Raw genomic sequence first — 22,301 nt, forward strand, 5'->3', positions numbered from 1 at the left:
ATACTGATATACTGAAACACCAGAAGTCTCACTGTGTGTGCAAAACTTGAAACATGAATTCCAAACACTTAAATAATGGCAAAGCTAGCAAGCCATGTAAGTTGCTATATCAAAGCAGCACTTCAGCTGGTTCAGAGTACCTGCCCATTCTTCTCAAGGTCACTGGTGGATTTTACACATTTTGAATTATTCAAGATCTTCAAGAACATTTCCCAATCATAAAATGCAATCACTCTCATAAGAAATGAAAGGACGCAAATCACCTTGTGTGTTGTTGGACATCATTTTACTATTAAAACTTTACCATTTGAAGAAGTGCCTTCAAGTGACAGTCAGATCTCCATTCTAATCTTGGCCAAAAGAATGGTTTGATAGAAATTCTGACAAAACTAAAAATCACTATCTTACTCGACTGTCTAGGTTGTGGCTGGAGATACCATCTCCCACAGACCCAGCGCTTCTTAAGAAATGGCTGATTCCAGGACTGGGCCTGGTAATATCTTGCCATATCAGACATCAAGAAAATGACCAAAGATTACTAAGATAAAAGGACTCAGGAATCACCTTGCAGAGGCTCCTACCTACCAATCTGACCACCAATAATGCTAAGTGCAAGGAGTTAAAACACACATATGTTTCAGTCCGTGAGTTTATAACACGTCGAAGACAGGGGGAGAGAGGAGGAGGAGAGGAAGGAGGGAGGGAGGTTGACCAACTGTCTGTCATATCAGAGGGACACCTGAGACAAACTCATTTTTTGAAAGCCTATAACTGAAAAGAAAGACAGGCATTTACCCTGCCTTTATAAACTCTACCATTGAATGAAGAATCAAATATTAGATGAGCCCAAATTTCTCTCTACACAGGTATTCTAACTAATACAATGAAGTAGGAATGACAGAATATCACCATAATGCAACCCTTAATGGATTAATGAACCTAAACCTTATTTCCTCAATTTCTACTTCACTGACATTTTGGGCTGGATAACTCTGCTGTAGAGGCTTCCCCACGCATTGTAGGAAGCTGAGCAGCATCCCCAGCCTCTACCCATTAGATGCCTCCAACATCCCTGCCTCCCAGTTGTGACAACCAAAAAATGTCTCCCTTAACAAATGTCCCCTTGGGGGAAAAATCACCCCTGGATGAGAATCACTCATCTACACACTGCACACCAATGGGTGCTAACTTCACAAAAAATACCCAACCAGATGTTATGTGCCTCCTTGAGAGAATATATCACCACCTACAAAAGCAGGCTTGCCTCTCCCCCACCAGCAAAAACAAATAAAAATTTAATCAAGTCCCTAGATCCAATTCTAGGCTACACTAAGACAGAAGTTAAATGACTCCACACGGATACAACCAGCAAAATCTAGTCTGTGGGGAAAACGCTACAGGACAAACCCATTTTCCTTAATAATTTGCAAGGAAAAAACAGGGAGGAAATCTACAGATTAAGAGATTTAAGAAACATCATCCAATAGCAGAATGTGGAATTTATTCTGATCTCAATTCAAACAAACTGCAAAAGAATTTGTAAATGACCCTTGTGACAAAAATTTGGATGCCGCCTGGATAGTTTGATATATTAGGCTTTTAAAGGCTTAAAAATAGTTTTATCATCAAACTCTTTTTTTCCCTTTTTTTGAAGTCCTTATCTTTGATACACTAAAATAGCTACAGATGAAATTATGATGTCTGGGATTTGCCTTGAAACAATACATGAGATGGGAAGTGGTGGGCTTTAGATGAAGTAAGATTAACCATAAACTGGTCATTGGTAAAGCTGGTCATGGGTTCACAGGGATTCACTGTACTGTCCACTTTTCTAAGTGTTTAAAGTTTTTCAAAATAAAATGTTAAAATCACTATCTTTAGCAAATATTCCCTACAACTTAACTGGTCAGTAATAACTACACCACAAATCCAAGGAGTTCAACTAGTGGAAATGCATGCTGCAGCTAGGCCGTCGGGGCTCAGAGTCAGCTATTCTCTGGAGGACTTTGAAATTACGGTACAGACTCTGCGTTACTGTAACACCTGCTCTGAAAAGGTTCCAGGGCCAAACTACTGCTGGTGCTTCACATTGTGGGACTCTGGGAACTCGATCCAGTGTTTCATCAAGCCCTTTAGCAGATCCAAAACCACTTTCTTGGATTACTATGGGCTACATTGATATGCAGAACCTGCTACTCTCCTCTAAGAGGTGCTAAAATGGGCTAGGCTCAACTGTCACAGCCATACCATTTCTGTCAACTTCTGATCTGGTTTCCAAAGCAATGAGAGACACTCTTAATGAGCAATATCAAATACTGGCTTCAGCACTTTTCAGACTATAATTTCAAATTGTTTGCTAACAAGAGCATAACAGAAGCCCAAATGAAAGAGTCAGCTCTACGTTTACTAAATAAGTGTAAAAAATGACATAAAATTCTAAGTGAGAAAATATCCAAATGTGTTTTTAAAGTAAGTCAACCCTTATTCCACCCAATTCTATTTCTTGGAATATATCCAAAGGAAACGAAAACACTGTCAAAAACACACGCGCCTCCATGTTCACTGCAGCATGATTTACAATAGCCAAGACATGGAAACAACCTAAGTGTCCGTCAACAGATGAATGGACAAAGAAACTGTGGTAGATACGTACATTGGAATATTGTTCAGCCATAAAAAAGAAGGAAATCCTGCCATTTGCAACAACACAGATGGAGCTAAATTATGCTAAATTAAATAAGGCAGAGAGAGAAAGACAAATACTGTATGATCTCAATCATACGTGGAATCTAAAAACAAAAACAAAACTCATAGAAAAAGAGATCAGATTTGTGGTTACCAGAGGTGGAGGATGGATGAAACGGATGAAGGTGGTCAAAAGGAACGAAGTTCTAGTTATAGGATAAATAAGTACGGGGCATGTAATGTACAGCATGACTATCATGTTAACACTGCTATATGGTATACCTAAAAGCTGTTAAGACAGTAAATCCTAAGACTTCTCATCACAAGGAAAAAAACATTGTTTTTCCTGTTTTTGTTTCTATATGACACAATAGATATTAACTAAACTTACTGTGGTAATCATTTCACTATATATGTAAGCCAAGTCATTATGCTGTACACCTTAAACTTACATAGAGCTGTACGTCAATTATACGTCAAAAAACTGGAAAAAAATAAAATAAAATTAGTCAACCTAGACAATGTGCTGTTACATTTTCTTGGTTCCAATAGTAAGAGCTATACAAGCTATTAGTTTCCTGGCAGCCTAGGCAAAAGAGAAAGAAAACTCCAAAGGGGGAGCATAAACATGCCACTGAACCCTCACTTTCGAAGAACATAGGTATTCACATTTTTTGTTTTTGGCAACTATCTCGAAATCTCTTTTAAAACGCATTAAAAAACACAATAAATAATTTGGCCAACATCCAATTACCAATCAGGGACTTTCTCATTTCAGCTCATCCTGAAAGAGTAACACATAATTGAGCCCATGTATTTAATCTGCAAGTTTACTTTTCAAAAAGGTAAATGGCCTCCAGATCAAGGCAAGAGTCATGTCAGATGGTAACCTAATTGTGTCAAACAATTCTATTTTGTCCATATTATTTTACATATTAAGTCAGGGGAAAAAAAAGCCTACTTACCTTTCAAGTCCCCCCTACAAACCACAGAAAAAGATTCAAATGTGTCTTTCAGAAGAGCAATGGGCAAAGTACCCACAACCCATTCTACAATCACAGACTACTTGTAAACTACACACATATAGCCCTCAGTCCCCCACACTGGGTTTGCCACATACTAATCAAAAAGTAACATAAAAATTATTAAGGAATAAAATCAGATGGACTTTGACCAAAATCCATAATGAGCAAAATACCTGGGAATAGTCAAACTTGGAAGAAACTGCTTGTCTATGGAAACTAAATCTTTTATCCCCAGACTTCTGGTATACACTTGCCAAAAAGCAGCTTATGTCTTGTTATTTGGTTATATTTATGTATACACACGTCTCATTCTAAAAAAAACCGAAGTGGTTTAAGTGGCAAAAATTTGGTAGAATTAAATGATTCTTCTCCATCATGCAGCTTGTATCTAAAAGTATTTTTCTTCTTGAACAAACAAATGTTATATAAAAAGAGAGTTCAAGTTTTTTTAAAACGTAAATAAAGCACTGAGTCTAATCAAGTGGATAGCCATTTCACACCTCCCACAAAGGCCAAAAACAGACAAAGGCAAAATTAATCTGAAAGTAACTGAGTTCAACAGCTACCAGTTTTCTTATATTTTCCTACTTACCAATTTATCATTTTCATTGGGCATTTCAAATACACATCTCAATTTAGAATCCATTAATTCATCAGGTTTTGCCTCTTTCCACTAAAAACAAACAAAACCAAACATAAGACACAGAAGGTATGACGGTGACAAACAGGTTTCACCTCAAGGGACAACTAAGGAATAGTGTGGCTGCCTGGGGCAGGAGTAGGGTCTTTGGCTCAGCCAGGATGCACTGCTGCACTCGGTACTGATCACCCTGCATCATTATATGGCAATGCCACGGAACTTTGTATACAACCCTAAAAGCTACTATCACTATCTGTTAAAATCTCACTAACATCTCTAGAGATCACAGGACATTCTTCTCAGTACAGTCGTGGGCCTCATACCCGCACCTGGGTCAACAACAGACCACATATACAACAGTGGTCCCATAAGATTAGAACCATACAGCCTAGGTGTGTAGTAGGCTATACTTTCTAGGGTTGTGTAAGTACACCCTGTGATGTGTGCACGACAACGAAACTGCCTAATGACAAATTTCTCAGAACATGTCCCCATCATTAAGCGACACATCACTGTAGTAGCATTTCTAAACTGTTTCTAAGAGATACTATCTCCAAATTCTTTCATTCTTGAAATTGTCAGGATTATCTGTAATGAAGAGATTTACAGATTTTTTTTTTATTTTAAAAAGCAGGTTTCTCACTTGAGAACTACACAAAGCCCACAGTTTAAACAACATTCCCCAAAATAATTCTGTTCAACTTCCATACTTACCACAGCTTCCATATCTGAAGTGTTTGGTGGAGCAAAAATTGTCTGTACCATGAACTTGTGTTTACTCTTTTCGTTGGGATCATAGTCAAAAGGCTGTAGCATTACTAAAGAAGAAGAAAGGACACATTACTTGGTCGTCCGCATTTGTTTGCTTCTTATCATTCCTATTATCTCACTGACTAATATGCAAATTTAAAGGAAACCAGGGAGGGTTCAGAAACTTAACACTGGATTATTTACATTAAAGATCCAGAAGCAACTTTATGGTTTCCAGTTATTTTTCAATTGTCTACTTTTCTGATTTGTCAAGTCTTTAACGACCCACAAAATAAACAAATGGCTATTTAAAACATAAATAATAACCTATGATTGTCCCCTTTAAACTTAAGTTTGGGAAAATTTTCAAAACTTTGCTAACACTATTATAATGCCTGTAAACTCAAATTAAATGTAGTAAATTAACTATTAAAACTAGTTATAAATTTAGGCTTCATTTTAGTACTTAGTGATGGTACCTCTTAAAATTAGAAATCTGGATTATTTAAAGGAGAAATTCTAAGTTAACTTAAAAATTCACTACCATATATTAGTGTTCTAAATATAATTTTTCAAAAAGTTTTAAATAAACCATTCAAGAAGTTTATCAATTAGTTAAAATCTGATTTTAAGAAAAAGCATGAAAGGAAACCATAGACAGCCTCATGATTTCTAGAATTTTTCTAGCATCCTAATAATTATATTCAAATTATTTTCTAAGCATTTATAATTTTCAGTAGCCTGCAAGAGGGTTTTTAGAGGCTCCATGTGTCACAAGTCATGCTAAATTATGTACAAATCTACTAAGAGACTACAAACAACGAATCAACAACTTACAAAACATGGTATTTTATAAAATTATGGTATATGGTATTGTGGAAATTAGTCCCATTAATATTTAGACTATTTTAAAGATATATGTCTGTCTGTGTGTATATGTATCAACACTTTCAAAAGAACAAATGCAATTAAGCAAATGTAGGAAATATCAATTATATAAGAAAGTCTTATTTCTAACATATGTGTGAGAAGTCCATCCACTCCCATCACAATTAAAGAAAAAAATTTTAAGGGCCAAATACATAGCAGCAGAAAATGTACAGGAAAAATGCCTGAGAATCCAGAGAAAGCAGAATTAATTTCCATTAACGCCCTTCACTGAGTAATCACTGTAGGCTAATCACTAAGACCTGGATTAAAAAAACTTAAAACAGGGTTGTGACTTTGAGTTATACTCTAAGGTTGCAGACCATATAACAAGAGAAAGACAATCTTAAAATACATATATAAATACATACAAATTGTAAGAGCAAATTCACAAAACAAAGCGCTAAAGGGAGAGAGGGAAAAAAGAACTGAGTGTATAGCACAGTCAGCCAGTCAGGGAAAGGTGCTGGAGGAGGGCAGCCTGAGTGACTCCTCATATGGAAGGCAGGTGCCACACTGAAAGCTGAAGAGCTAAGTTCTAACCCAAGGAGAGGAATCTGAGGGCATGATGTGCAAACAGTAACTAGTGTGTCTGAAGTTTTTAATAACCCAGGTGCTCAATACAAGGGGTTTATGTGGGATTAAGTGCTTTGAAAAGTATACATTTTCTTAAGAAACATTAATACACCAAAACTTGAGCAATCTAGAACCCTCAAGGGAAAGTCATTCTGAATAGTTTTATGGATTTCTAGGGATATAACTGCATCAAAAACTAATTTTAACCACGTGGAGAGAAATAATTCTATCTTCCTCCAATTTAGCTAAAGACTTAAAAGATTTAGAGAGCAGCTTTCAGAATGCATGTACTCACTGCTTCATCTTCTCATTTCCCATCCATCCTTCCCATGAACTGACAACTTGGACACACACACACACACAAAAGCATTCCTCCCAGGCCACCATACCACAAGACTCACTAAAAAGATTTTTTCTAGGGCCTTCTAGCTCTAAGGTTTTGCCTAAACCTACTGAGGGAGGATTCAGTGTCACCAAGAACTCGGACCTTTATTGCCTTTGCAGTCAGGATCCACTTCTAAAGACTTTTCATGTAATTTGCCAATTTTAATCTGCTGTGGACTTGAAAACCAGAAAACTGATACAGAATTATTATTATTATAATATCTGAGGAATACTTAGCAGGATCACCCAGGCATGTTTTGTTTTGTTTTTTAGTTATACATGTCTAGGCCAGGCCCCCAGAGACTCTGATCTGGGAGAGGCCCATGTGCGTTCCTGCTCCCCATGTTATCATGACACACAGCGGGAGGCACAACTACTTGCTAGAAGGCAACAGTAAATGGTCTCTGGGTGAGCCTGAGAAGCTCTCCCATAAAGTATGTTCTCACATTTGCTTCCTATTTCTCAGTTCTATCAGATGACACTGTCAGGGAGCACTGTCTAGGGAAGTGTGAGGGAAGAAAGGAACAGTTTACAGAAGGCACTAACTATGGCACTAGCACGGACTCCAGAGCAGGAGTAAGCAATCCATATATGGAAGGAACCAAGCATACTCCTTGGACTATAAGTAAACACAAAAGTGAGCAATGAAACTAAAGTTTTCAAGTACAGGACGCTGTTGGCATTTATAGTAAAAGGCAGAAAGACTCATCTAACGTGATACAACAGGCAAAAAAGAGGCACTGTAAATTTTTAAGCAAAAGATCTACATTAATACTTCCATAGCTGCATGCAGTATGTAACAACAGCTAGAGATCTGAATGAGAATGATCATTTCAAAAATGATGCAGTATTTCAAAGATAAAATAATAAAGGCAGAGAATGCGGTAGTGAGCTGTAGTAATAAAGGATATAAAATTTCAAATTGACCACATACACCTCCGCCACAAGATAAAGGTGAAAAATTTTCTGCAACAATTTGCATGCAGTAAGACCACAAAAGGACATCATTAAAGGCAAAGCCAGAAAAACTTAAAAACTATTTCTCTCCCTCCAGATGAGACTCTATTAAAAACCAAATTAAACATAACCATAAAAGGTAAAAATTCAAAATTGTATAAATTCAGCACATGACTTGTTACCTGAAACAGTCACAGTCAACCCTGGATCAATAATTCCACTGTTGGGCCTCACACAGTACCGACGAGGTGCTGTAGTCTTCACTTTGAAACACACTTTTCTATCCGATGGATTTCGCAACTTAAGATTTGTAGTGACTACATCTGTGAAGGGGCCTTTAAGATTTAAAAACCAAAAGCAGAAAAAAAAATTTTAATTGGATTCACACACGGATTAAAAAAAGCAGAATTCAAAACTGAACATATGTAACCTCAATTGTATTTTAAGAATATCTTGAAGTCTGTGTAAATAACTATACCAGGTGACTGACAGTACTTTTCTCTAAGTGATAGACAGTGAGTTTTTTTGTTTTTTTGGGTTTTTTTGTGAGGAAGATTAGCCCTGAGCTAACTGCTGCAAATCCTCCTCTTTTTGCTGAGGAAGACTGGCCCTGAGCTAAGATCCGCGCCCATCTTCCTCTACTTTATATGTGGGACGCCTACCACAGCATGGCTTGCCAAGCGGTGCCATGTCCGCACCCGGGACCCGATGCAGAGAACCCCAGGGCCACCGAAGCAGAATGTGCGAACTTAAGCGCTGTGCCACCAGGCCGGCCCGACAGTGAATTTTATTTTCTTTTTCACTCCTTACCACGTTTTACAAAATTTCTACATGAACATGTATTATTTCTATCAAATAAAAAGTAATTTGAAAGTTTCAATTCATGAAATAAGTCCACAATTATATTCTTATAGTATGCTCTTACCACATTACTGAAAAGATCAGGATTTTCCAGTGGTCTTCAAACCAGTGTCAATCTTCAAATTCATTTTAGAAGCAACTGTAAAATTCTCCACATCTGAAGACACTACACCCAATGACAACTGTGCTCTTGCTTCACCTCAATTAGGCTGATTCATTTACTCATTTCATTCACTCACATATTTGTTAAGTGTTTATTATGAACGCTGTGTCAAATGCTCTACATACAAAATTCTCAAGCGTTGGTTCTACACCCAAACAGCATAAAATTGTGAAACAAAGAACCCAGAAAGGTGATCCACTCCTGCCTGAATTAAATTAGTCCTAAACCAGTATAACCTCATTTTTTTTAAACAGGGAGGAAAAGAAAGATTATAGCCACTTTTCCTCTTGACTGAAGAAAAGTCAGTAAGATATTATGCAGAGTAACTTAGACAATAAAATGAATACCTGTCAATTTGTAGACAGAAGATAAACTCAAAAATATGTCTCAATGAGAAACAGTAACCGCACACTTCTAGTTAACCCAAAAGTAATTTTTTTAAGGTGTTATCTTTCCTTTTCTCCCCAAAGCCCCCCGGTACATAGTTGTATATTTTAGCTGTGCATCCTTCTAGTTGTGGCATGTGGGGCACCGCCTCAGCGTGGCTTGATGAGTGGTGCCATGTCCGCGCCCAGGATCAGAACCAGCGAAACCCTCGGCCGCCGAAGCAGAGCACACGAACTTAACCACTCGGCCACAGGGCCAGCCCCTCAAAAGCAATTTTAAATGGTTTTTAAAACAATCAGTCTTAAGTTATTTTTTTTTTTTTTAAAGGGAGAAGGCTAAAATCAAAGGCAACCATTATAAAGGCTACCTTTATTTAAATAAACAATAAGTATGTCTTTTTAAACTTTAAAATACTTATAGTATGGAGCCCAGATTCAGAAAATTCTCCAACTCTGCCAGATAAAGTTTCCAATTTTGTTGAATATTAGAAAACTATCTAAGACAAAGGCTTGAAACGAAACGGCAAACAACTAGAGGCATTAGGAAGGCTGCAGGAGATGAAAACAAACAGATCTGCCTAATGCAGCCAGAGGAAAAGAAACAGCCTTATCTTAAGTCCTAAAAAGTGAAATGATTTTATCCTGTGCTTCAAATTTGTGTCCTAAAATACTTTCTAACAAATAAAGATTTGGAACTGAAACGAGAAGAAGGAGATAGAAATGAGAGAACATTAGGAAAAAACATATAAGGGCCAGCCCGGTGGCACAGCAGTTAAGTTGGCACGTTCTCAGCAGCCCAGGGTTTGCCGGTTCAGATCCTGGGTGCAGACATGGCACCGCTTGGCAACTCATGCTGTGTTAGGCATCCCACATAAAAAGTAGAGGAAGAAGGGCATGGATGTTAGCTCAGGGCCAGTCTTCCTCAGCAAAAAGAGGAGGATTGGCAGCGGATGTTAGGTCAGGGCTGATCTTCCTCAAAAAAGAAAAAAAATGAAAAAAACATAAATACAGAGAACCAGTTACAGAAAAAAAAAAATTCTTACGTAAAATAGCCAAATCAACAGGTATGCATGTGTTGGGGGGAAACAAAAGTATATACACAATATATATGAAGTATGATCTTTTGAACATCTTGCTTTAATTATATGGTCAAGTTAACCACTCACTTTGTATATTATTTTACACTCCTTGCTTCTTTTATAATCCCAGTTGTTTGCATTTTTTGACAAGGAGCTCCACCATACACTGGCATATGAAAGTCAAGGAGAAAACTCCATTCTACCCATATAGCTACATGAATCCACAAAATGGTTGGCTAGAAATAAATTTTAAACTACTGAAAAAACTAGGAGTCTTACAGGACATACATTCCATTTCTTCATATTCTTAAAGTCCATAAATTACTACACATAACTGAGAACATGTAAATTTTTATAGGACTAACTTCAACTGGGACTATAACATTAGCAGCAAGCATGTATTTTTTAAAAAACTTTGTAAAAAGACAAAAGAAACATCTGACAAACTTTAATTTTAAACAATCCAGTATTTTCACAACATAATTATGTAAGATTTTTAATTCAATTTTTTAAATTCCCAATTTTAGAGGAAAATATCAATTATTCAAAATAGGCAAAATAACAGATTTTTAAAACTGATTAAGAAGATGTCCATGTGTCAATTTTCATCAACATATGAATTCTGAAATAGTACTTAAATTTTATATTGCCCAGGAGGGCTTACAAATCTTCAATAATAGATTATGGTCTTTCAGACATAAAAATACAAACTTTCAGGGCTGGCCCAGCGGCGCAGCGTTCTGCTTCTCAGGAGCCCGGGGTTCACTGGTTCAGATCCTGGGTGTGGACATGGCACCACTTGGCAAAAGCCATGCTGTGGTAGGCATCTCACGTATAAAGTGGAGAAAGATGGGCATGGATGTTAGCTCAGAGCCAGTCTTCCTCAGCAAAAAGAGGAGGATTGGCAGTAGTTAGCTCAGGGGTAATCTTCCTCAAAACAAAGAAAAGAAAACATTCTAAAGATGAAGATAGTATGTCAAAAGAAAAAAATCCACCAATTTTAAACAAAATTCACTTTTTTTTAATTTTTTTAAAGACCTGCCCTGAGCTAACATCCGTTGCCAGTCTTTTTTCTTCTTCTTCTCCTTCTTCTCCCCAAAGCCCCCCCACTACACAGGCGTATGTATATTCTGGTTGCAAGTCCTTCTGGTTGTGCTATGTGGGACATGGCCTCAGCATGGCTTGATGAGCAGTGCTAGGTACACGCCCGGGATCCAAACCAACAAAGCCCTGGGCCCCCAAAGCAGGGCACACGAACTTAACCACTCAGCCACAGGGCCAGCTGCTAAAACAAAATTCTTAACTGGATATGTTAACCTTACCAGTAAAACGTAAAATTAGCTATAATAAATCCACCTAACAAACGAATTTGAGATATTCTGCTCCACTGTGTCCCTCTAACCAAGACTCTCAATTAATGGTTGCTCTTAACAGACTAGTTCAGAATCTGAGCCCATTTTCATGGTTAAAATGGAAAATTAGCAAGCACTGATGACCAACCATTAGATTAAGAATGACCAGACTTCACATTTATAAGAGGTCTTGGAAGAGACAGTCCATTTTTGTGGGTCACAGACCCCTTTGAGAATCTAATGAAAGCTATATACTACCCCAGAAAAACATACACGGCAAATATTCACAAAAATTTTACGTTGAATTTTTTTGGAGGATAAGGGTAAGATAGAAAGATTAGGGGAGGGGGTGTATCATGGATCCCCAAAGCCTGCAGGTTAAAAAGAGTTGACGAAATCTACCTTTGCAGACCCTCAAAAATAGAAAAGGAGGAAAGTTATGTAACTTACCGAAAGCACTACAACACAATCCTAAATCCCACCGGCCCTGACAGGTGGTTTCATATGACATCAATTGGGTGGTGCGATTGTTGGGGGGAGGGACAGAGGAACAAGAAATTTCCTCATTCTACAATGCCAGGGCAGACCCATACAATGAAGTATTATGCCCCTATCCCACCAAATTTTCAAATACCCCTCCAGAAATACATACTTGTGAAAAATCTCTTTTCCACAAACACATCTATTGCGTAAAACAGAGAAAATTTGTTCTCTTTCCTCCAAAACTTTAAAAGGCAAGTTTACCACTACAGAAAAGTATTCTACTAACAGCAATGCCACTCACAATACCTGAACCACCACCACAACACATGTGTGTCAGTCAGCAGACCTTTGCAGGTGACACAGTCACGTGAGTCTACCTATATGCATAAACATTCTTATTTTGCCCCTATTTCAAAATGGTAAAGAAAACTGGTCAGCCCTACTCAGGTAACTTTTGTCTTCTCTTAAATCCAAACTTACTTGTTATAAGGAGGTTACAAGCATCTGGCTCTTTCATTATGTATTCTAATATAATAGTGCCCAAAACTTTACACTTTGAAATGCATACTTCATTATAAATTTACTTTCTCTTTACTTTTCATTTATGTTATAATTAGGGTATTACATAAAAAATTTTATTATATGTGTTGGTAGGTATTATATATGAATTTCATTTTGGGATGATAAACAGGGCATTACAAAATACAAAATTTAAAAATGGGGTATTGTGTTGCATAGGGTTAAAAACCACTGCATTATATCAATAATTTCCTGCTTTACTAATTGAAAACTTACACTTTACAATGCTTTAAACTGGCTAAACCATTAAGAAAAAAAAGTAAACAGTTACCGTAAGATCAGGATAGGGGTTAACTTTGCAGGGAAAGGAGAAGGTAGGAGCTGGGAAAAGGTACAAGGAGAGCTTTTCGAATGCCGGCCAGGTTCTATTCCTTGTCCTGAGCAATGATTACATATTTACTTTCTGATAATTCTTTGAACTGTACCTATTTTTCCTTCATGCAAAACAAGGTTTTTTTTAGAAAAGCTAATCCTTAAAAACAAGCTTAAAGAAAAAAGAACCTGAAAAACAGTGAAAAGCAGTTTTGATAAGAAAGTGAACATTTGAAGCAATTTATGAACAAAACAAATTCTCCTATTTTTTAGGGTTTCTAAAACTTAATCCCTCTAATTGAGGAAAATCCTGTCATCTGGTCCAATATAAATGTACAGTTTAACATTTAGAAGCAATTACTAAGATAGTCTACTTTAAAATTACCTGATAGTAAAGTATACTAGTCACCAATCACAGGCACCATCTGATACATACTTGCTATGTTAGAGATGAAATTACACTTTATACGTAATAATGTTCTATGTAAAACAAAATTCCACACAATACAGGTTACCTTCCCTTGCCCTCTTTCACTGGGGAAAAAAAACTACAATCAAAATAACTCTACCTTTTAATTACATGGCTTGTCCTCCTTTAGTCTCCGTGTTAAATAGTCATAACATTTCCTGTCACTAAGTATTCTGTCCTAATGTGACTACAACTGTCATTGCCACTAAGCGAAAATCCTATTCCCAGTCCCACATCCTAATAATCAGAAATGTTACATACACAACTATGGCCTCTGTGTAAAAAAGTCTGGACATAGGTCTGAAAGCCTTGGAACCCGAAATTTCAAAAAGGTAGGACAAGTTTAGGACAGCACATTTAGACAGATATCCCAAGTGGGACTGGCCTGCCTCCTTTGCGTAAAAATGATTTCCAGCATGAAGCCCTTTACATTCAGGGTGTACACATAAAATTTTAGCATTCAGGGGCCAGCCCCACGACTCAGTGGTTAAGTTTGCAAGCTCTGCTTCGTCAGCTCAGGGTTTCGCAGGTTCGGATCCTGGGAGCGGACTTAGTACTGCTCATCAAGCCATGCTGAGGCGGCATCCCACATGCCACAACTAGAAGGATCCACAACTAAAAATATATACAACTATGTACCAGGGGGCTTTGGGGAGAAGGAGGAAAAACAAAATCTTTAAAAAACATTCAGCATTCAGGGTAATAATATCTTTTTAAATAGTAGGACTTTTATTCTCCAAACACCCCCCCAATCTTAAAAGGAATCCCATTAAGCTCAGAACAGCTAAAAGGAGAACCATTCTGACCGCACAATTTTTAAAAATGGTTATCATCCATCCATATTTTGAAGTGAAGTGCCTGTTAAAGTGTTCTTGAAATACCAGGCTGAGTTTAGTTGTAAAGAAAACTGACTTTGGGCAGAGAAGGGGAGAGAGGAGTCGGCCTTTCCCTCAACATTTTATTTTGAAAAATTTCACACAGAGCAACTGAAATAATTATACAGCGAACAATCATATACCCATTACCTAGATTCTACAATTAACATTTTCTATATTTGAGACGTATCAATCTATTTATCCAACTCTCTGTCCATCCACCCATTTTTGATGCATTCCAAACTAAGTTGAAGACATCAGTGTACTCACTCCTAAGCACATCAGCATGTACAGCAACTTGAGTTCAGTATTAGCTTACTGTAAGGAGAATCAAATTTTAATTCAGGATAAGCAGTAGTATACAGCATGAAGCGTTTCAGAAACAGAAATGGCTCTGACATGAAGCTTAAGATCAAACAGGCAATGTACATCAATATAAATTCATAAACTCTGTGACATCCATTTAGGCTAGCTCCTCAGAGGCCTGTGGGCAGAGAATCCTCATGGGTCTCTAGCATTTCTGCATGTTTTACAAGTAGAGGCACTGGGGGCTTTTATCCAGACTATCTTTTCAAAGATGTAGTAGATAGCGAACAGTCTTGGAAGACGATGTCTCCCTCCTAAGGAGAGAGCAGGTTTGTTTACTGTCCAGTGTAATAAAGATAAGATCTTCCTCTGGAAATAAGGTCAGGTAGGTTTCCATGCAGCCCATTAAGAAAAATTCAAGTTCCCTAACACTCTACGTTTTTCAGCTACAAAGAAAGCTCACTACACGTGGGTAGCATCCACCTAAACTGAACCCCTCTGCACTGCCCCTGTGGAACTTGAGGGAGCAAAGGAAACCAACGCACATATGAAGTTCATGCTGCTTGCAATGCTGTGAATAATAAAATCCTCTGATTCTTTCTACCATGTTTTCTGCCATAAAACACCCATAAAAGTGAAGCAGGCTAAATTTTCAGACCCTTCAGTTCCTGACAAGACCTTTCTAAGTTCTTGGCTATGATATACAGACTGACTTGGTAACCTCTGGATGACTAATACCAGAAAGAGCAGTGAACCAAAGCATGAATCTTGGAAGAGAAACATGGCTGACCATACGATTCACACGGCACATAACCTACACCTCTTCACTTACTGCCCTAATTAAACAACATCTTCCACTCCATGGTAAGAGGCCAGAGAACTCCATCCTAGTGTTCTGTATAAAGCTACCATAAACACTGAGGAGAGCTTTGTCAGACCTTCAGGTGCACAGGCTGTTCACTCTGCCCAAAACAATCCCACTGACAGTCTTGAAAACAAGGGGGAGACAGAATAAACAAATTGTCTTCACACTGAAATGAAGCATTAAATTATGTCCTTCCCTGTGTAACCTTCTAAAGAAAAATAAGGGGCTGGCCCCGTGGCCGAGTGGTTAAGTTCCCACGATCCGCTACGGCAGCCCAGGGTTTCGCTGGTTGGGATCCTGGGCACGGACAAGGCACCGCTCATCAGGCCATGTTGAGGCAGTGTCCCATGTACCACAACTAGAAGGACCCACAACTAAAATACACAACTATATACTGGGGGGACTTGGGGAGAAAAAGTAGGGGGGGAAGAAAAATAAGATGCACACATACATCTTAAAAAATTATTTGAAACAGAACAATGCTTGTGTTCAAGATTAAACATGAAATGTAGATGCTACTTAAAGGTCTAAAGCCTATCATCATCTAACTAAAGCTGTGTTTAAGGGGAGGGAAGAAAACTTCGACTGGCTGGTCACGAGCATATATATTGGCTGGCCTGAGGTTAGGTGCCCACCAATGAACCAGTCAGCACTGTCTGGGGGAAGAGGGATCCTATAAACTTATCTGCTGCTTAGACCTACCTGCCTCTTTAATACAGTTGATGGGCAGGGGCCATTCTCAGAGAAATATATACACCCAAACAAATATACCATACTTCTCACAAGAGACCATCAACTGATGCCAACAATAAGAGCTCAAGGAAACAACACATTTAGGTACAGTTATGACTTGTGAACTGTTGCAGGACAGTTATCAAGTGGATTTTGGGTAACCATGGTTTTCTGCTTGTCTTTATATGCCTTGATTGGTGAACAGTTACAGGGTGGTTACAAACATTAGACTTGTTTTCTATTTACTTTTATATTACTTGCCTTATTACTTTAAAAAAAAAAAGACTTCAGACTGTGTAAAATGCTTAAGCTATTAACAAAAAAGAAAACAGTAATACAGGAAGGACAAATTAAACCTTTGATTAATCTCCCAAAGGTATCAAGTCTAACAGCAAAATAATTTTAAGTTTTTCCCTTATTATAAAAAGCATGAGGGGCAAGCCCCGTGGCCAAGTGGTTAAGTTCGCGTGCTCCACTTCAGTGGCCCAGGGTTCGGATCCTGGGCGCGATATGGCACCGCTCATCAGGCCATGTTGAGGCAGCGTCCCAAGTGCCATAACTAGAAGGACCCACAACTAAAATATACAACTATGTACTGGGGGGATGTGGGCAGAAAAAAGCAGGAAAAAAAAAAGAAGATTGGTAACAGTTGTTAACTCAGGTGCCAATCTTTAAAACAAACAAAAAAAGCACTGCATGTTCATTGTAGAAATCTTGGAAAACAAAGAAAAGTGAAAATATAAAAAAGGCACCCTAATCCTAAAGCAGAGCTAATGATTACTAACATTTTCTTTCTAATCTTTTTTCTCACACATATTAGCATAAATGGACTCATATTTATGCAACTTTTCAATGGAGAGACAAGGATGTCACCACCAATCAAGTTAACATCACTAAAAGCGGGACAATCAGATATTATCTACACCTGATGTGACCCAATTCCATCTATGAAGTATTCTTACCAAAGAATACTGAACCCTGATCTAATCAAGCCCTTAAATCTAACTCTAAATTTACGGAAAAAACAAATCGGATATATCTAGACTACGAAACAGTTTACTGAACGTGGTCTTTTCAAGAAGTAAATGGCATGATAAAAAATAAAAGGTATGGGGAAGCACTGTTTAAGATTAAAAAGACTTGGATACATGACAACCAAATGCAATGCGTAGATCGAACAAACCAAGTAAAAACAGGAGTACAATTGGGGAAATTTCAGTATATTAAATATCAGATGGTATTACAGAATTCTTTTTGGTTTTATTAAGTGATAAAGGTTATCACTTATCACTTACATTATGCAAAGAAAATGTCCTTTTGTTTATTAGAAATGCAAGCTCAAGTATTTGGGTTTGAAATGTTATGATATCCAGAATCTGTTTTAAAATACTGCAGCAAACAAAAAGAAATGAGCAAATTTGGTAAAATGCTAATAATGATTAAACTTAAGTATATGACGTTATTAAATTTAAGTGTATAGAGGTTCAACATAATTTATTTTTATGAATATTTAAAAGTTTTCATAAGAAATTTTGAACTTTTTAATCAAGTAATTGAGTCACATTTCAGTCATAATAAACCCAGTAAATAAGCATTTGCAAATAATAGCCTCCCTCTTACATTTAATTCTTTGAAAACAACTTTTAATAGTTGAAAGAAAGATCTATCCTACATTAATTACTCTCTCCTGTGAAAGGCAGATAAGTCTCCACTGAATGGTCAGTCAAGGTTAAAATACAAAAGCAACAAGAAAAAGGCCAGGGAGCGCCTCTGAGAAATTACAGTGTCCTCGCTCATGACTCTCTTCACAGACCATCTCTGCATGCTTAGGTAAAGTCTTACTTAAAGGAAATTTAAAAGCTAACTAATACAGTAAACCAACAACAAAATTACCACACTAACAATCACAAAACACCAAACTTTGATGAACTTAAATCAATCAACTGTTCCCAATTCTTTACATATATTTTTCCACTTCATAGAACAACTGTGTTTCTTTTTTGCACTCAACTGTCATATATTCACAAACCTTTAGGGCCAGAATAACACCCAAGAAATCACTTAGTCCTGCCTCTCATTTCACAAATGAAAAAGGTGAGGCTCACAGAATAAACGATTTATCTCTGGTTAGCCAGCTCTTAACAAAATACCCTACTAGCCTCTTTCTGGAACTACGAAATTTTGAAAACACAACCACCCCCAAAGGCAGATGAAAAACCCTACTGAAAAGAGATTTAAGACTAAAAACATGGGAATTACCAGAGAAATCATCTGAGTCTTATTAATGCAATCAACGTTTATTGAGCAATCATCCCATGCCAGACCTTGTTACTATGGATATAAAAATAAAAGAAACAGGTACAGCCTCAAATAGTTCACAGTACAGTTTGGGAGAGAAAAATATGTAAGCATAAATACTGTGTAACATGTTAAGTGCTCTTATTACAGGTAAGCACAAGCTTCAATAGTGACATGAAGAAGGCAGTCACCAGCCTGGACTGGGAGAATCAAAGACATCACAAGAGGAAGTCATTCTTGAACTGGAGACTGCCTGAGATATGAAGGAGAGTATTTTGAAAAGAGTACCTGCAAAGTCTTTCAACAGCTTAAAGTGTTTGGGAAAATGGTTTCATATAATCAAAGCTATCGGTAGAAGAGAAATGGAGGGGTTGGCAGTGAATTTTGGACTTCTTTAAGTACATAATGGGAAAATATTACAGGTTGTTTAACCACGGGAGCAACAGTATCAGGTTTGCATTTTTCTTTTTTTCTTTTTGTTTTTTTGGTGAGGAAGGTTCACAGACGAAGTAACATCTGTATCAACCTTCCTCTACTTTATACATGGGACACCTCCACAGCATGGCTGATAAGCAGAGGAGGTCCACACCTGGGATCCAAACTCACGAACCCAGGCACCAAAGCGGAGCGCAGAGAACCTTAACCTCTCAGCCACCTCTCAGCCACCTCTCAGCCACAGGGCCAGCCCCAGGTCTGCATCTTTCAAAGGCTAGTGCTAGCAGCAGTGTAGAAGATAGGCTGAAGAGAGAGGGACACTAGAGAAAAGGAGACCAGACTGCTGGCTGGTAGAGAAAATGTAAGACAATCACCTAAAGTAATTATCCAAGGCCCAGACCTCTCCCTGAGTAACACATCTACATAACCAAATGCCTACTAGTCACCTCCTCATTAATATCTTGAAAAGACCTAAACATAGCAAACATTATCTAATGTGGTCATGATCTTCCTCCTGCCTCTCCCACACGCCCCCAAATAAAATACAACTGGTCCGCATCCAGACATCCAGTGTTTCTTAGCTCAGTGCATACTACCACCATTCCTCCAGTTATGCAAGCCAGAAATCTCAGAGGCATCCACGATACTTATGCACTCTCTCTCAGTGCGCACAGCTAATATATCACCAAGTCTCTCTGGTTTGACCCTCTAACTTTTCACCATCTCCAACATCACTCCCTCAGTCCAAGTTGTCACCTCTTGCTTGGACTGTGGCAACTGCCTAATTCATCTCTATCTTCCCTCTAATATTACTTCACATTGCTAGCAGAATTATATTCTTTTAAATACAAATGTGATGTTGTTCCATTCCCTCTACCTCTACCATTTCCCTCACTTAAAATCCCTCAGTGGGTGAGGATAAAATGAAACTCCTGACTTGACCTACTAAACAAACCATCATCGCACTCATCTCGGCTGTTTACACTACTATCACACTGACTCTTTCACCTGTAAGTAACAGGAGATGTTATTTAACATGTTAAATAACAGTAAATGTTTCATGTTCCCTCTTGCCACAGGATTTTTGTGTATGCTGCTCCTACTGCATTTTCCTCTCTTCTTCATCTAGATAACTTCTACTCATTCTTGGAACATCTTAGTCCAATGGTGACAGTCTTCCCTGACCAGATCAAAGTCCCCTATTTTACACTCTCACAGCACTACATACCTCTTCACAGTTACCCTTCCTTCTTCTGATTACCTGAGTATGTCTATCTCCCCCACTAGAACTGCCTCGTGAAAACAAAGATTGTGTTTTACTCAAAACGATAGTTCCAACCCTTATTCACCACGTATTACAGTAGAAACTCAAATCTTTAGTGTATAAACTAATGAATTAAAACAAAAAAATGAATTTGAAAGTAGAGATGCATTAAAGGGAATAGATCCAAGAGCTATCTCTGGGATACAGAAACACAGGTTTCAATTATTAGACGTGCAGTGTCTTTGGTAGGAGTAATCATGATGCCACTAAAAAATGAAAAATACGTGAAGAAGAGTAGGCTCAGGGAGTAAAAAACCAGTTGGGGATATGTTGAGCTTGAGATGTCCGAGTAACATTCAAATCCAGACAGTAAGTAATTAGTATGTATTCTAAAACTGTCAAGTCTGAATTAAAATACAGATGAGTGTGTATCAACGTGTGCAAAGAGAGCAAGGAAGAGAAAGAGAAGCCCTCAAAACAGACTGAGCAAGGAAAGTTCAGAGTGAGATAAAATTCAAACAATCAGAATCACAGAAATATTAGCATTTAAGAAAAAGGCAACAAGGGAGACAATAAAGGGAGCAAAGAAGAAAATTAGAAGACAATTGTATCACAGAAGTCAGAATTGAGTTTTTAAAGAGGAACTGTCAATAATGTCAAGTGCCAAAGAGAGATCAAGCGAATAAAAAAATAATCAATGATCAATCAGTTGGCAGTCAGTAAGCAGTGAGGACAGAGACGGCACTACAGTGGACAAGAGATGAGGAAGTGGAAAGACAGGGAACATCGACTATTTTTCCAACAAGTGTGACTGCAAGGGAAGTGAAGGAGAGGGAGGGACACTTACCAGGAGTTGGGGGTCAAGGAAGTATTTTGTTTGCTTATTTGTTTTTAAAATGAAAGACGAGTATATTTATATGCTTAAAGAAAGAAGCCAGAGGTTGAAAACACGAGAGGGAAAATATCTGATGGAACATGGTCTAAGTATGAGTCACGAGGGATTTTACCTTACCAACAAAACGATTAGAACAAACAAGTGATGATATGAGAAGGGTTTTTCTTTCTCAGGGAAGAAAGTACGGATGTGAGCAGATGAACAGGTATTATAAGAGAAGACAGCACATCATGGAAGGGCTTGTATTCCATACCAGAAAAATTAGATTTTTATCCAATGGGCAATCAAGAGCTAGCTGAAAGGCATTAAGGAATAGACTATTAAGATGATATCTATGTCCTGGCGGGGGAGGGGGGGAATCACCCTAGGAGTTTGATATAGCTACTATGAAATAGGAGCTGATCTGAAACACCTAAAAATGTGCCAAACATGCACCAAAAATAGGAGTACTCTATGTCCTCACTTGTGCTGCTTCTTACTCAAAGATGCTCTAGCTGAGACATCACAGGTCCCTTAGTCCCTCAGAGAGCTTAATTTTCTTTATTGATCTGACATTGTTATGCGCCACCTTCAACACAATGGTTTTCGTCTATTTTCCTCTCTCTCTGTTCATTAGAAGGAAGAATATATTCACATTTTAGCATTTTCTAAAGTTCATTCTTCAAACTTTCCTCCAAAACCACTTATAGGTAGGAAAAACAAAATGTATAATACAAAGAAATTTTACCATAGTAAAAATTTTGAAGACAAAAAAATAGTCTCTCACCTGTAATACCAAATTCAAATCTGAATTCTAGGTCAAATTACTGCCAGGGTTTAAACAACAGAATATGAAAATATCTACCTCTTCTTTTTACTAATGCAACAAAAGAGCTACTTTGGAATTCATTACATTATTTACATGAAAGTGAAAACACTTTCATATATTAACAATTGTATGAAACAATAAGTTTTTTGAATAAAATATTGAGCTATGTAGCAAACGTATTAAACTGGTATCTGC

At 37.7% G+C, this 22,301-nt stretch overlaps 1 protein-coding gene across 2 annotated transcripts in view; it reads right to left on the reverse strand.

The window, feature by feature from the left end:
• Positions 1-22,301, reverse strand: part of VAPA (VAMP associated protein A) — a 38,661-nt gene that overhangs the window by 12,468 nt on the left and 3,892 nt on the right. For both annotated transcript variants that reach the window (XM_046671088.1, XM_046671089.1), the window contains exons 2-4: positions 8,127-8,279; positions 5,065-5,168; positions 4,303-4,383 (exon numbers count right to left, since the gene is read on the reverse strand). In XM_046671088.1, coding sequence (XP_046527044.1) covers positions 4,303-4,383; positions 5,065-5,168; positions 8,127-8,279 — 338 coding nt within the window. The remainder of the gene's footprint in view (positions 1-4,302; positions 4,384-5,064; positions 5,169-8,126; positions 8,280-22,301) is intronic.

Source organism: Equus quagga, chromosome 9 (genome assembly GCF_021613505.1).
Source record: "Equus quagga isolate Etosha38 chromosome 9, UCLA_HA_Equagga_1.0, whole genome shotgun sequence".
Lineage (NCBI taxonomy): Eukaryota > Metazoa > Chordata > Mammalia > Perissodactyla > Equidae > Equus > Equus quagga.